The 17,011-nt window shown below is 36.8% G+C and overlaps 1 protein-coding gene across 2 annotated transcripts in view; it reads left to right on the forward strand.

Annotated features, from left to right (window-relative positions):
• Window positions 1-17,011, forward strand: part of LVRN (laeverin) — a 55,407-nt gene that overhangs the window by 11,492 nt on the left and 26,904 nt on the right. For both annotated transcript variants that reach the window (XM_033110728.1, XM_033110727.1), the window contains exons 2-8: window positions 2,814-2,956; window positions 4,503-4,642; window positions 7,833-7,959; window positions 11,061-11,215; window positions 12,673-12,786; window positions 16,209-16,352; window positions 16,882-16,947. In XM_033110728.1, coding sequence (XP_032966619.1) covers window positions 2,814-2,956; window positions 4,503-4,642; window positions 7,833-7,959; window positions 11,061-11,215; window positions 12,673-12,786; window positions 16,209-16,352; window positions 16,882-16,947 — 889 coding nt within the window. The remainder of the gene's footprint in view (window positions 1-2,813; window positions 2,957-4,502; window positions 4,643-7,832; window positions 7,960-11,060; window positions 11,216-12,672; window positions 12,787-16,208; window positions 16,353-16,881; window positions 16,948-17,011) is intronic.

Genomic DNA, 17,011 nt, shown 5'->3' on the forward strand with positions numbered 1-17,011 from the left:
GGATGGTTCTATTTTCTGAGGTCAGGATATCCTTACCAGGGCTTGCTTGAGTCCAAAGCAGAGAGAAGGGAAATAAATACCAATCTTTGATCCCCAGATGTGGCAGAACCAGATCCTCTGCGTTGCTGGTTGGCCCTGACCTTTGAAGTTAAGGTTGAGGGCCAGAAAGCTTGTGTATTGTAGGGATTTTTTCTCTCCCGGGGTTGTTTTTTCTCTCCCGGGGTTGTAAAACCAGGGAGGAAAATAGTTGAGTAAAATCCAAGAGATGTTTTAAAATTGCACTTCTCTGGAGACCTGAGTCATGGAATTGAAAGGCGCTTGCTTGGTGTTTGATTTGTTAAAGTGGTGACTCCCTCAGCCTGTGTCTCTTAGCCTTTTTGAACCTATAGCCCATTTTGATGAGCATAAAAGTTTCCCACTTCCTTGAAGAGTCTGGTTTTCCTCCTTTTCCCCACTTTGCAACCTCCTTGAGATTCATATGCTTTGTGATATATGGCAGCGGAGATTATCCCAAGCTTTATTTTTGGTAGTTTCTATTACATAAACAATAGGCATTTGTCAGCTTTCTAAATATATAAGCATGTATTATGTAATTGAATGTGCTTTTTTAATTCTACATTATACTTTTTCATGCTAACGTATCTCCATTTGTGCAAAAAAATCCTACAATTTCAGAGGGCTCATAGATCTCCAGAGGGCCACGTATGAACTCTCAAGGGACTGTTTCTCTCAATCCTAGATGACTTAATCCTTACCACCACATGGGCTCTTTTTGCATGCTGTTGGATGTTTTTAACCCTGGTAGAATCACTTTTAGAGCTCTAAGTAGACTTAGACCTCATCTAGTCCTGTCTCTGCATGTTATAGAAATGGATGCACAAAGAGTTTAAGCAACTTTCCCCAAGTTACACCACTGTGTTTACACTGCAGAGCCTGAGCAAGACCCACGTAGGTGAATTCCCTGCTCAATGTTCTTTCCACTATGTTGTCAATTGCTTGAATCTTCTCTGCTTTATTCCATTCTTTTTAAAGGTAGCAACCAACATTATAAAACAAATGCCAGTACAACAAATTGTGTAAAAATACTTTGTGTTCTTTGTATAAACTAATATCAAGCTGCCTTTATTTTATAGTACCTACAAAGCTGAGAAAATATTCAATTGCTATGAACCCATATTTTTGCTAAGTATTATAAATGATACAGGAGAAAAAGTACTTAACCCCTAATTTCTGGGAGTTTGAAGTTTTTCGGGGAGATCCACGTGGTTCATATTCAGCTTATGAACAACTGTGACCTCTTGGGAGCTTTTTAAATGCATTCGTAATTAGTGATTTGCAGCTTTCTGCCCCATCCTAAAAGTTATTCCTCCTTGAATTCTTCTGTAGTTCATCTATATCAAGAACGATTTGTGACATTGGAAGGAAGATGGGAGAATTCAAATGTCATTTATTGGTAAATTTAGCTGCTAATAATATGAAAGCTTAAACAGCAATAAGAGATAATGTCATTTTTTAGAAGGGGAAACTGAGGCTCAGCAAGAATATGTGTCTTGTTCAAGACTGCTCATTTGGTAGTAGATGGAGTCTCGGAGTCTGGCAGCCGAAGTGGCTCATGCCGGAGCCTTCAAAACTCCTTCTAGTCCATGCAAACAGGAGATAAAGTGGGAAAAAGCAAATAGGGCAAAATAAGCTTGTTGAAAATTGTAGTTTTGTCACCGTGAGGTTACGAACCCATCAAATTAGCTGACTGTGAGAGGCTGTGGAACATGCCCACTGTTCTGTGTATCTTTCCTAAAGCTGTATGATTGTTTTTCTGTGAGCAGAGGCCTTCTCATGGCAGAGGAGGCATTCACAGAGCTAGGTCATGGATGGGCCATGCTCTTTGAAGATACCTTTGTTGAATCCGCCTTTTATTTGTCTAAGAACTGGGTCTAAAGGAAAAGACCCAGAGACATCAGAGACGTTAAGTCTCAGGACCCGAGGAGAAAAAAGGAATTTATCGTCCACAATTGTCATCTAAAAACAGGTTCCCAGTTCAAGGAGTCTTGGAAAATGGGATAATGAGACTGCAGATTTATTTTGAGGAGTAAGTCGTTTGCTGGGACCCATCTTGTGTCAGACTCAGGCAGTTTTTACAGAGGGTAAACCTGACAATCTCCTTGTTTGCTCAGGGTACTCTTGTCCCTAAGCTTTTCCCTATAAATCACCAGTGGACAGTGGGATAAGGTCACTTTTTGTATTTTTCCATGGAGATTGGGGGAAGGAGCAGTAGGAATTTGATAAATCTACCCGTATGTAAAATGAAAGTTGTTTTGTTCAGTTGGCATGTACCTGCATTGTTTACCCCCGGGAATGTGCAAAATAAAACTTTTTGTAAGTTTTCAACCAGGAAGAAAAGGTAACACATGAACAAAAGATAAAACTGTAGACATTCTTCAGCTGATTTGCGCTTTGGTGGAGGATGAAAGCAACTGGCCATTCCCAAAGTAGTAACCCTATTTCAAAAAATACTTGGTTCTCAAAAGCCTGGCATTGTCCATTGGTTATATTTGTTCCTATTTTGTTTGTAAAAGGTTTTAAAGGCATATGATGTAATGAAGTAAATATTATTTTGTGGTTGAAAATTAAATAGTTCTTTTGTATTTTAGGTCTTGTAAGAAATGGAATGTGTGTGTTACGGGGAGGGCAGCAAGGAGGATGGGAAAACTTTCTAGCTCCTTCCTTATAATTATAAACCATAATCCCTCAGTATTTTTTTTCTTCCACTGGCTTGAGATAAAAATAAATAGATTTTTCCCAAAAATGTATTTTAGGGTGCTGTTAGCATCTCAGATGGAACCGACATTTGCCAGGAATGTTTTCCCTTGTTTTGATGAACCAGCTCTGAAGGCAACTTTTAATATTACAGTTATTCATCATCCAAGTTATGTGGCTCTTTCCAACATGCCAAAGCTAGGTAAGTAATATTTCCTGGTATTTTTATAATATAGGTATTTTTATATATTATATGTATATATCTAACTCTGTAATAGCTTTTAAATCAATAGCTTTCCTAGGCCATGTGTTGGCAGTGTATTATAATTGTAGTGTATTATAATTAGGGAGAGAGAGCAGTCACATGGGGTATGTGGCAGTACCCACATCTTGGAGGTAACAAATTCTGTTGTTTTTTTTTTAAGTTAAGTTTGCTGAGGTAACATTGGTTTATAACATTATATAAGTTTCAAGTATACAGTTTTATAGTATATCATCTGTATATCACATTGTGCACTCACCACCCAAAGTCTAATCTCCTTCCGTCACCATATATTTGACCCCCTTTCCTCTTTTCATCCTCGCCCCACTTCCTTCCCTCTGGTAACCACCATACTGTTGTCTATGTCTATGAGTTTGTTCGTTTGTTACTTTCTGTTTGTTATCCCACATATGCAGTCATATGGTTTCTTGTCCTTTTCATGATACTCTCTTAGCATGAGAGTATTTCACTTAGCATGATACTCTCAAGAGCCATCCATGTTGTCGCAAATGGCAATATTTCCTCATTTTTTATGGCTGAGCAGTATTCTACCATATATCCACCACATCATTTTTATACATTTGCCCATTGAAGGACACTTAGGTTGTTTCCGTTTCTTGAATCCTGTTTCTTTTTGTGTTAGAAGCTGGGGACATTATACTGTTTTATACACTGGCAGCCTGTCTGCCCATGAGTTTGGGCTTCAAGTATTGATCATAAGTGATAACACACTGGTGGACTCAGTCTGAATCTGGTGCACAGATGTGTTTTATTTGGCTCACGGGTCTCTTTTCTTTTGATTGAAGTAACATCTAACTTTTAAAAATTCAGAGATTTTTTCATGAAAGTCAAAATTCTTACTTCCTTGAAAACTTAAAAGATCTAACTAACAACTTTGGGCCTGCAGTTCCTATATGACAGCAATAGTTACAGCTGAGAAGATGCTGCCTCTGCAGACCGGGCCCCCAGCCTGCTATGAGCCCCATCAGTCACCGTTAGTGTTCACCAGCCCATTTCATGTCAAGTACTGGGCCCTCGCAGGCACCTGACTTTGTGATTTCAGGTTTAAAGGCCCCAGCCTGCCTCCACTGAAGACCTCGCTGAAACCTGAGATTGGCAGAATTGTACCTTGTTGACCTTCCTGGGAAGCTCTAGATTAAATCTTGTAAGAAATAGGCCGGACTAGGAAATGGCAGAAGTGGATGGAAAAGAGAGGAGGCAGATCATGGACCTAACTTACAGTGCTCATGGATTTGGCCTTCAGGCAAGACTATATTACTCAAGATACTATTTCAGAACCAAGGTGCTCTCCTTAGATCTTCCTACTATGATTCTGATAGCTTAGGTGTAGAGACATTCGAACTGCTACATTATGGGGAGTAGTTGGGAAGAAGTAGCCGGGTGACAATCAACTTGACAAATTACTTCAAAGGTGGATATTATTGCTTAGGTTTTCAGTGATTTGGACTAAAATACATTTCTCTAGGTCAGTCTGAAAAAGAAGATGTGAACGGAAGCAAATGGACTATTACCACCTTTTATACCACACCCCGCATGTCAACTTATTTAGTCTCATTTGCTATCTGTGACTATGACCACGTCAGCAGAACTGAAAGGGGCAAAGAGGTGAGTAAGGAAGATTCTCCAGTTAAGGGTATGTTTGTACCAGCTGCAGACTGGTCACCCACTCTTTCTGCATCCAGGAGTTATGCTTACAGCTCCTGGTTCTCACTCCAACATTTTCAAGCTTTTAGTGTGGCTTTGCCGAACTGGACACAGCGAGTCCTGTTTGTAGTTCTGCGGAGGGTTTCCATGGAAGGCCACACATTAAGCCCCCTCTAGGTAGGTTGTACACCCCCTCTCCCGAAAGGCCATTGCTGCCTTTTAGAGGACAGGAAAGGAAAGGGAAAGCTGCCATACTAGTGCTTTGAAGCTGTTATTTACTTAACCTACAATGTTAATGCAGCCTTGAAGCTGGGGTGATACTCAGAATATCTAGCAACCAGCATGGCACGGCCACCAAACAACCAAAACCGGCACCTGCTGGGCACAACTGCTGTGGCTGAAATAATGCCTGCAGGTAAAATACCATCCCTATTGAGAAGTAGGGCTGCTGGGTTCCTCAGCGTGGGGACGTGCGACACTTCCTCAGAGTTGTATGAAGTAGATGCTCTGTCTGGAAATACCTAGATTTCACCCAACTATACCTTCATCCCATAATAGTGCTTTAGGAAACTACCCAAGTTATTGTGGCCGTACTTTATATAATGGTTCACTCCCAAGACTACAGTGTGGAGGTAGGCGAGTGCTGTAGGCCCAGTTCTTTCTGGTCAGATCAACTTCACGGGCTGAGGAAAATCAGGCCCTCCAGCTGGCTGAGGCTGTCTCTTGGGCCCAAGATCTGCCAGGCTCCTACTGTTGACTTGTGGAGACACGGAAGCAGTGGATGAGCCAAGTGTGTTACCAAGGGGAGAGTCACTCAAAGTTATTCCTCATGCACGCCTAACCGAATCATGAATTAAAAAATACTGTGCTGGATGCAAACAACAACTCGTTATCTTCCTCAGCTGTTGGATCCAGCCTGATTTCTCTTATTGGCTAATAATCACTGATAGATCCTGGATATTCACAGATATAACACCAGTCAAGCAAACACTCATGACATATATAGATAAATCTACTCAGGCATGGTTTGGAAGCACATGTTTTGTACTTGGCATGAAGGAGTGGGCCCCAGAGCTCATGAGGGACCCAAGGTGGTCTGTCAGCATCCACATCTCAAGTGGCTTGTTGCTGTCAATGCTGCTGTACAGTGAACAATTCTTATAAAGATATCAAATCTGTTTCTTCGTGAAAGATCACCCTGAAAAGAAAGCCAGCTGCCATACAAGCAAAGAGGAAATGGAACCTTCTTAAAAAAGTCATGTTGTTAGCCAGAAAATTGAAATTTGGGATGAGTTTATCAGTGGAATGTTGCATTTGGCTAAGGCTCAGCTCTGCTAAGTAAAGGAATCCACCATATATTCCTACAAGGGAACCAGAATGTACTCTTGGAATAGCATCCAGACTATTCAAAATTGCTCATTAAGTAAGAGGTAAAAATTTAGTGAAATTGACAATGTGGGCAACGCATGAGGATAAACATAGGAAATGCTAATCTAAGGTTGGAAATAACATAGTTTGAGTAGAAAGTTAGCACACATGGGCATGTGTAAAGATATTCCTCTCTTAGATATTGAAGTCTGCTATCTCTCAGGAGGGCCATAAGAAGACACTGGTGGACTGGGTGTGAGTTTGAAGGAACTTTATGGCTGCATCTCCAAAATGCTTCTTGCTGCCCTACCAGGGCCCACCCAGCTTGAAATCTCCACCATTTGCCTGCCTTTTGGCTTATAGAATGGCAGTTTATGGGAGGAGCTTTCTGAACTGAAAACGAACATACGGAAGTTAATTGTTATTGGCATGATGTTCCAAAACGGCTGCAATTAAAATGCCTTAAAATGTGTGGAGCAGTAGCTATTCTTTCCACTCAAAGCTTTGGTTTAGCAGTCTTCCTGTTGCCTCAGAAATTAGAGCTAGAGTTGGGGAGGGTACGTTTATTGTAGGGGCAGGGCTGAGTCCTGGGCCCCTCTTTCTCAGCATAATGAGACCTCAGCAGCATGGAGGAGGATGAAAGGATGAGGGGATCAAGGCAGGAAGTTGCAAGAACAGGTGGTGCGTTTTGTGAAAGGGGTGCATTCCTGAAGACCCCACATAAGTCCAAATTCACATAATTCAAGACAAATTTTCCAGCAGAAATTAAAGCAAAGTAAGGTGAACGTGTTCCTGGAGTACGACAATCTGCAAATATTAATGTGCTGCTTTTCATTTCCTTAGCGTTTTCTCTAATGTTTTGCAGAGAGCTCTTTCTCAAATTAACTGTACTCACATCAGAACAATTATTTTAATTCCCTCATATCCCTCTAACTTTCATTCCAGGGTTATTGAGTTGCATACATGTTCTGTAGCATTAATAGTAACAACCCCATTAAAAAGTACTTAGGTGGTATTGTTGTTGGGTGTGAAATGATTTCACATTAAAATAACAATGAATGTTGAAACAACAGCAAATTCCGGTAGTCACCAAAATCACCCAAATAAGTTCCCAAGTGCCCGAATCACAACATGGTTACATTAAACTAACAACACATTGCAGGGATTTCCTCTTACCTACTAAAGTGGAAGTATCATAAGGAGAAAATATAATTCACTTACTTCAGCAACTGTAAAATCATAAGACTTTTGATGAACTTTTTAAAATTAGAGAAATTTATTTGTATTTCACAGTTTGAAACTAAGAGAGAACTATTAATGTTTTCATTAAGAAACCATTTTAAATTGGCATGATTCAAATGATTTAATGGGTACCATACTGCATAACCCTCACTAAACTAACTGCACAATTTTGTTTTGGAACATTGGAAATATGTCCAGAACGGGGAAGCAAGGGGCCAAGGTGCCCTTTTATTCTGACATAGACTCTACATTTTCTGTGGAGGTAGACACCATGTCATGGAGTGTTTTTAGATTACAATAGTTATACATATTATTCCAAAAGATTGAAATAACACTTTTCTGGGTGAGCCACTGTTCGCAACTTAGGGAATACCCTTCTGGATTTTTCTCAGCCCGTGTATGCATTTAAACATATTGCTTTATAGCTTTTTCTGAAAAAGTGTGACTGGCTCTAGAGTATCGGAGGATTGGAGCAAGCAGGCTGCCGCTTTCCAAAATCACTACTGCTTTTCCTGATCACTGCTTAATTGTTTTGATTTAGATACGCATCTGGGCCCGGAAAGATGCCATTGCAAATGGAAATGCAGACTTTGCTTTGAATATCACAGGTCCCATCTTCTCTTTTCTGGAGGATTTGCTTAATATTAGTTACCCTCTTCCAAAAACAGGTGAGGCATCTTCCCTTCCAATGCAATCGATTTCCTATCATATGGGGACTCTGGGTTGAGGTCAGAGGGTATCCAGACTAGCCTCCAAAGACCCATTGTCCCCAGTTAGCTGCTATTTGGGAGTTAGCGCTATCTCTTTCCTAACACAGAGAGGCCTGCCTGCTCTTTCTCTGTGTGGTGCCAAGTGCCCAGCAGGTGTTCAGTGAGCTCTCAAGCTTCAGATCCCTCCTGGGTCCTCCCTGGCAGCCTCGCACCCTCACACCCTTTCTCTCTTGCATTGTGTCCTTGTTTCTCATAATGCAAGTGTGCGATGCAATGTTCTGGATCCTTTTAGTGGGCTTGCATGAGTTACCCCAATTCCCTTTACTAAGGTTTTGTTGGTTTTTAAAAAATAATTTTTAGTTATGAGTCATTCATTGGATTAGGACTTAAGGGTCCCATCTGTGAATTTTCATTGTATGAAATTGGAATCATGTGTGTACATAATATGATCCTTGAAGAAATATGTAAACATTTTATCTCTCATAGATCTATACAGTATGTCCTTAAAATTGTGTGAGCCACTCAGCTCAGAAAGTTGTTCAATGTTTCTTCTCTCTAAATTGAAGGGATTATGTAAATGTATTTTTTCCTTTGACATGGATTGCTGGGTGGGATGGGAGTGGGTGGAGGAAAAGGAAAGTTAAAGAATGGGAAACCTAAGGCAACTAAGTTGGTCCCAAGATAACAGAGCATTAACTGGTAGACGCTATGTAATGACCTGAGTACACACTTGATTACACACTGTCAACTTCAACCATGTATAAATTCAACTTAAATTATTGAACACAACACAGCACAGAATATTCATTAGGTGACGCAGCATGGATTATAAGAATGCCATTTCTTCCATTGGTAAAATAAAAAAATAAAAAAAGCTTTTATTGTTCTAGTTATAAAAGTAGTAAATAATCATACGGTAGAAACTTTGGAAAAACAAAGACAAGCACAAAAAAGAGAAGAAAAATCCTCTGTAATGCTACCATGCAGACATAACCACAGCAGCCATAACCATGGCTGACGTTTGGAGTATATCCCAATGCCTGGCTTAGTCTGGATCATTGTCTTTTTTCTATGTTTGTTTCTTTGTTTTTAACAAAGATGACAACGTAGAGGTGACACTGTTCTTTGAATGGCTGTTTTGGGGGTTTTTTTGTATGTTAGCAACATGATGCAGATAACTAAATATTCTTTTTTTATTTTTTTATTTTTTTAAGACAGAAAGCTATATATCAATTTGACAAAATAATTGATTTAATGCTTGGTAGTTGAATATTTGGACTGATTCTACCACCTTTGGGGGCACTACTTTCAAAACACTAAAGAAAACCCTTGTAGGGAAATGTTTACAAATATCTGTGCTATTTGCCTTAGTATAAATTCCAAAAGTTGAATGATTTAGTCAAAGGGTTGGAACATGTCTAAAGATTATGAAGCATTTTTCTGGATTGCTCCAGAAAGGTTGGACAAGTTCATACCAGCACCAGAAGGCTGTGTCAGTTTTCCTATACCTAATTATTAATACCAGTTATTAATACTAATGCTAACCACTACTAATTATTAATTTTCTTATACATTTGAAAGATTAACTTATTGTTTTAATTTTTGTTTTTGATAACTAATGAAGTTGAAGATTTTTGGCTGTTGGAATTATTTCTTTAGTGAATTTTAATTTGTCAGAGTTCTTTAAATACTAAAAAAATATTGTCTAGTTGTGATATATGCTGCAAATATTTTTCCCAGTTTGTGGTTTGCCTTTCAATTTTGTTTATGGTGCCTTTGGTGAACTGAAATATTTAATTTTAAGTAGACTTTTTTGGAGAGTTCTCATATACCTGTTCTTTCTCCCCACAACCGCACCCCAAGTTTCTGCTATTAATATCTTGCATTAGTGTGGTACATTTATTGTAGTTGATGAACCAATATCGATACATTATTATTAACTAATGTGCATAGTTTACATTAGGGTTCACTCTGGGTTGTACAATTCTATGAGTTTTGAAAAATGTGTAATACATGTATAAACCATTGTAGTATCATACAGAATGTATTGTGTCACTACCATACAAATCCCTTGTGTTCCACCTATTCATCCTGCCTCCTCCCCCAAAGTCCCTGAAAACCACTGATCTTTTTACATTCTCTATAGTTTTGCCTTTTCTGTACTGATGTAATGTTGGAATTAAAGCACATGTAGATTTTTAAGACTGGCTTCTTTCGCTTAGCAATATACATCTAAGGTTTCTCCATGACCTTTCATAGATTGATAGATCATTTCTTTTTATCATTGAATAATACTCTGTTGTATCGATGTCCCACCGTTTATCCATTCACCTACTGAAGGACATCTTGGTTGCTTCTCATTTTTGGCAATTACAAATAAAGATGTAATAAACATTTTTGTGCAAGTTTTTGTATGGACATAAGTTTTCAACTCATTTGGGTAAATACCTAAGAATCACTTGCTAGATTGAATGGTCAGTCTATGTTTAGCTTTATCAGAAATCTCCAAACTGTCTCCCAAAGTGGCTGCACCGTTTTGCATTCCCACCAGCAACAAAGGCGAGATCCTCTTGTTCCATTTCTTCTCCAGCATTTGGTGTAGTAAAATCTACTAGGATTTTAGCCTTCCTAGTAGGTGTGTTAGTGGTATCTCCTTATTGTTTTAATTTGCAGTTTCCTAGTGACATATGATGTTGAGTATCTTTTTCATATGCTTATTTGCCATTTGTATGTCCTTTTTAGTAAAGTGTCTGTTTTGATAGTTGCCAAATTTATGAAGTTGTTTATTTGCTTATTGTTGATTTTTAAGTGTTCTTTGTATATTTTGGATATAAGTCCTTTAACAAAAGTATTTGATTTTTGTATAGTTAATACAATTTTTTTTTCTGGCTTCTGTCTTTGGTATTTGTCTTTAAGCCGTCTTTTCTCTCAGATTATAAATATTCACTTGTATTTTCTTCCAGTAATTGTATGATTTAACTTTGAGATATTTATATCTGGAAATCTCAAGTTTTTTGGAAGCAATGATTCCATTTTCCCCTCCATTTAAATCCACTTAGATATAATTGCCTTGCCTGTTTTTGACAACCGTGCAATGGAAAATTGGGGACTAATGATATTCGATGAGTCATTATTATTGCTGCAACCAGATGATCAACTAACAGAAAAAAAGATGGTGATCTCCTACCTTGTCTCCCATGAGATCGGGCATCAGGCATGTGGTAAAACGTTCTTTCTTATTTCACATGGAGATGTTCTCCAGCTGCTCTACCAAAAATAGCCAAAAAACAAAAACACTGCTATATACCAAATTTTTAAAAAAAATATTCGAAAAATGGGATAGTGAGTAAAAACAAAGAAGGATCTGTGTAATCAGATCTTGGGTGGATTTGAATAATTGGTGAGGTTGGATCATAGTGATAAGACCTTACAGTCCATTTGAAGGGCAGGTATTCACATCCAAAGATTAGCTTTGCTCCACAAAGTCCATTTCAGGAAAAATCCACCAAGCAGAGCTATGATTATTTGTTTTCATACAATCTCAAAATAAGGTACATTGGAAATGGTCACTGAAAGATATCAATATTTCGTCAGTAGATTGTTATAAACTTTTTTTTTTTTTTGGAGAGATTTAAGGGATGTAAGGCAGTATATTAGTGTTAGTGAGATGAGTTTAATTAATCCTCGAGCTACATCCATAAAGGTGGTATAAACTAAGATTCATTTCATTAGATCTATATGCTTTCATGTTGTGATTTTAGAAGTTTAGTTATTTGATTTGATGGACATTCTCACATCTGCATTTTGACCTTGACTGCATTAATACAAGTTTGCCAAGAAAGAAGTCACTTAAACTATGAAATTGTTGTCTTTTTGTTATATTGATCCATAGGAAATTTTGTGAAAGAGTGGTTTACTGGGATTGTATAACACCCTGTTTGTTACACAGTCAACACACACTTTCACAAGTTTTGATCAGTCACCCAAAGTGTCATTTTTTATTATAGCCTAAGTGACACATTATTTTGGAATACAGGCTGCTAACCATTAGTACATCATAGCTGTTACGAGAATTTGGTTAAATACCAGGGTGGGGATTTGTTGGTTTTGGGAATTATTCTGTATGTGTTCTTTTTTCCCCATTCAATTCATCATCTGCTTGGCACTTTCTTTCTTTTAAGCTCAAATACAAAATAATTATAGCTGGATTATTTTACAGAACATATGATTACTTGACTGATTTGTACATGGCACAGATCAAATCATGTTCTTAAAACACAATAACTGCTTACCACAAAATCCCGACATAGTCTATTTAGAATATAAGATGCTGTAATTAGTAGGTATTAAGTGAACATTCAGAACTTCTCTCTATTTAACTTATGGGCAAAGTGGACAATGTACGAAATGCTACTCTAGCTTACATTATTTTTGCATAGCAGTTTTAAAACAAAAATTGCTTTCGATCATTGAATGTGAAATACTTATTTCAGATAATTGCATGACTGATATCTCTTCATGTTAAAACAACAGCATGCTTTTCGGAGTCCTGTTTTATTGATAGCAAATAAAATTTAATTATGTTTTTGACCTTATATTTATTTAACATGCAGTTACAAAAATTTTTACTTAAATTTTAAAAAAGCTCTTTTTTTCTCCCATTTTCAAAAGTGGTTTGGAAACTTGGTTACCATGAGTTGGTGGAACAATATCTGGCTCAATGAAGGTTTTGCATCTTATTTTGAGTTTGGAGTAATTAATTACTTATATCCTAAACTCCCAAGAGTAAGTATGTCTATTAAATTTATTTATAATTTTTCTTACTTATAAAAGTAATGCATATTCATTGTTGAAAATGTGTAAAATCAGAAAATACAAGGAATATTAAATTATCTGTAATACCAGAGATGATCAGTGTTATCTTTTTAATGTGTTTTGTTTTTCTAGACTTATTGTAAATATTCATAATAGTGGGAATTACACAGAAATGTGTAAAAATGCCTTTTCTATTTCATATTATATCAAGAGCATTTCCACAAATCATTAATTATTTTTGAAAACAAGATTTTTAAGGGTGGCTTAAATATTTTATTGTATCACCTTACAAGGTATACATATATAATCTTTTCCTATTGTTAGGTTTTAGGTTATTTTCACTTATGCCTACCAGAACTAAATTTTATAGCAGTTGTAATCAGTAATCTATGACTTTAATGATAAGTAATATGCTATATTATATATTATAAATATTATATATAATATAACATAATATAGCTGATAGTATATGTAATATTAATAACTTATACATATTATAGCTGATATTGTTTTACTGTTTTGAGTAAATAGTAATACGAAAAATAAATTTATAGGTATGCAATTCTGATGATTTCAAGTGAAAATTATATTTCTGATCATTTATTTAGAGTAATTAGGTAGTGCTTCCAGAATGGCATGATAAAGCCTAACTGATTTTATTTGACTTACGTGTTTAAATGTTTAGATTTAATATCATCCTTTGACACAGACCTCACATCTTTCTTGCAAGTCAGAGATCCTTTCTTCGCCTCTGTTCCTGCCTCCTGTCATCTCTCTGATGCTCCAGGCTGCTCTTCCTGCTGCTCTTTGCTGCCTCTCCCTGATCTCTTCTCCCTAGTGTTTCCTAGGCTCAATTCTTGGCCTCTTTTCTCCTCTCCACACCTTTACTCATTCAAAGAGTGTATTGTTATTTGAAATGCTGATCTCCACTGGCCAGATCTTCCTTATAGGCTAAATTTTTTTCACTTTGAAGGAGATTCTAAGATAATGAAAATTATGTTCTTTCTATAATATTGGTATTAAATTTCCCTTCTTTTATGAAAGATTGGTGATGGTAGATAGATGATATTTGGTTTGTGTTGATTAAAAAGTTGGTTGAACAAAAAGTTGACAAACCTATGTTGGCCCCACAGAAACTTAAAAAAACATTTTTTTTCCATCTGTTTGTGAAATCTCAGTTTGTGGGAAGCACTGATACAGCAGCCTCTTAATGCCCCAGTTTCATGCCGCCCACCCTACCCTTTGCAGACATCCTTATATAGATCAAGAGAATGAAGTATAGAAAGGTTAAGTGACTTGCTAAGGTCATTGGCCCGATGAGGACAGATCCGTGACTATAACCCATTGTCTGACTGTAACCCATTGTCTGGATCTAGTCTGATGACAGGGATAATGATGATAACACTGTATTCACCATTCATGGAGCACTTAGGACTGTCAGATAGTCTGAGTTCTATACATGCATCATCTTACTCAGTTCTCAAAACAATCATCTGATTGTACTTGATATTTTTTCTATTTTACAGTTGAGGAAACTAAGGCATTAAGTAAGTTGTTCAAGGTCTCACAGTTAATAAATGTCAGAGACAAGATTCAGTTCCAGGTTTCTCTGATTGCAAAGCTCCTGTCTTTAACCACGCGCTCTGCAGAGAAAGCACCTGGGACCTTCTTGTTCTCCAGGAGCTACTGGTGTGTGTGTGTGCGTGTGTGTGTGATATGACTCTCTTCATACCGTGTTTCCCCGAAAATAAGACCTAGATGGACCATCAGCTCTAATGCGTCTTTTGGAGCAAAAATTAATATAAGACCCAGTCTTATATTATATAATGTAATATAATACCGGGTATAATATAATGTAATATAATATATAATGTAATATAATACAACACAATATAATACCGGGTAGAATAGAATAGAATACCGGGTACAATGTAATATAATATAATACCAGGTCTTATATTAATTTTTGCTCCAAAAGATGCATTAGAACTGATGGTCCAGCTAGGTCTTATTTTCGGGAAAACATGGTGTATATAAACTTTATATACATATAGTAAATCTTAGTTGTCTTCAAAAGTCATTTCCATATATTCTATACCTACAAAATTATTTATATCTCTTTTATAACATCGAATCTACACATGGTTAGTGACGTCTGTAACTGTTATTGAAAATGTTAGGTTGTATCCCAAATTATCTCATGCTCAGTCACCAAGGGAAGAGGTTCCATTCCCCTAAAACAATTAGATTCACCCTCTATGTTTTTAATTGAATAGAATACATTATTAACATTAATTATTTACCTCTTACTGCAATTAAAATGGCTAAGATACTGTCATATCTGGGAACATTTGACGAAAACATATTACTGGTGTTTTTGAAGCTAAGATGGTAAGATCAGCCTCTTTTTGTACCATTTAGTTATTTCTTTTCATCATTGGTTTCTTAATCACTCTTTCCTGAGTCTATATTTCTCAGTTGCTTGTAGAGCTGAGTGAATATAACCTCTGCCAGAAGAGCATAAGATCCTGTCACTTGAGAAAATTGCCACAAGTTTTATTTTTTAAAAGCTTAAGGCCTTATTTCAATGATCTTTGAGAGATCATGAACTTTGGTTTCCTTTGAATCTAGTCATTAGATTGAAATTGAGTATGAAAAATCACAGAGCCATATGCAGGAAAACAGAACTCTTGAGTGTTAAATTAATAAAACCTATGCTTAATGAATAAGATCAGACTTATGCAGATATCACCTCTAAATTCTTGCTATTCAAAGTGTGATTTTTGAACTAGCAGCACTGGCATCATCTGATAGTTTATTAGAAATACAGGCCCCAACCCAGACCAAATGAATTAGAATATGAGTTTGATAAAATCCCCAGGTGATCTTTAGTCGCATTAAAGTTTTATATGTATTGCTTTAAATGACAGCCTTTCTCAGAGTTTGATAATAGCCCAATCAATGGCATTTGGTTTATAAATGTCCATGTAAGAGAGACCGATTGATTTTAAAGGGTTACTAATACAATCATCAATGAAATCCTAGAGGATTAAAGCCATCTAGAGATGCTATTCCCTGGATGGCCCTGTTTGGGTATCCAGGGACCTCTTTAGGGGAAGTATAGATAGCTATCTTGGAAATAACACCAGCTTTCATATACAATTTATTTTTTAAAAATTGAAATATAAAGGTTACCAAATGGAAAGGGAAGTATCCTAGAGTTTTATTATTCACAGAATCCTGACTTATTTGGCATATTGCAGCTCACAGAGCACTTCTCAATTATTCTTTTATTCCCTCTTCAATGTCAGTTTTTGAAAGTGTTGGGAACATTGAATTTTGTGTTTCTGTGACACCTCAGAGGTTAATGTGGCTCAATCTTTTTCTTTTAGAATGAGATCTTTTTTTCTAACATTTTACATGATGTTCTCAAAAAAGATCATGTCCTGGTGTCTAGAGCTGTATCCACGAAGCTGGAAAATTTCACAGAAACGAATGAAATAAATGAGCTCTTCGACTTATTTACTTACAACAAGGTAAAATCAGTTATATATTTCCTTTTGTTTTGCATTCTTGCAGAAAGTTGCATAAAATGGATTCAATGAGTCACAGACTAATATGCCACTGTACAACTTTTGATACAAATAACCTTAATTATATTCAGTAGATAGATTTCAGAATATGTGGTTAAATCAATTCTCATCTAGTAAATATTAATCAAGCCCACACATTAGGTGCTCAGTACCATCTACCATTATAACTAGAGTTAGACTTTTAAGGTGAACCCTTCTGTTTGGTGCAAATTTATTCTTGCCATGTAACTATCTCAATTAAAAAAAATTTATGTACCCTGAACTCTTTATGGGTAGGACATTTGCTCCCCTTTTACCTATTAATTAGTGTCAGTCTACTATTTTATTAGCATATTTTGGAATAACCGAAACTTTCAACTAAAGTGCACGATGCAGGCAGGGACACAGTCTAGAATACTGCTTATCAAAATGGAATGTGTCAGTGTTTAGATATGAATTTTGTTCAAATCATGGAGAGCTTTTTGTGTCTTAGGGAGCGTCTATGGCCCGGATGCTTGCTAGTTTCCTGAATGAGAATTTATTTATCAGCGCACTTAAGGTGAGTTTACAAAATTGTTGTTGCCTGGAAGGCAGTCAACATAAATAATTGCTTTGGCATGTGA

This window comes from Rhinolophus ferrumequinum, chromosome 7 (assembly GCF_004115265.2).
Source record: "Rhinolophus ferrumequinum isolate MPI-CBG mRhiFer1 chromosome 7, mRhiFer1_v1.p, whole genome shotgun sequence".
Classification (NCBI taxonomy): Eukaryota; Metazoa; Chordata; class Mammalia; order Chiroptera; family Rhinolophidae; genus Rhinolophus; species Rhinolophus ferrumequinum.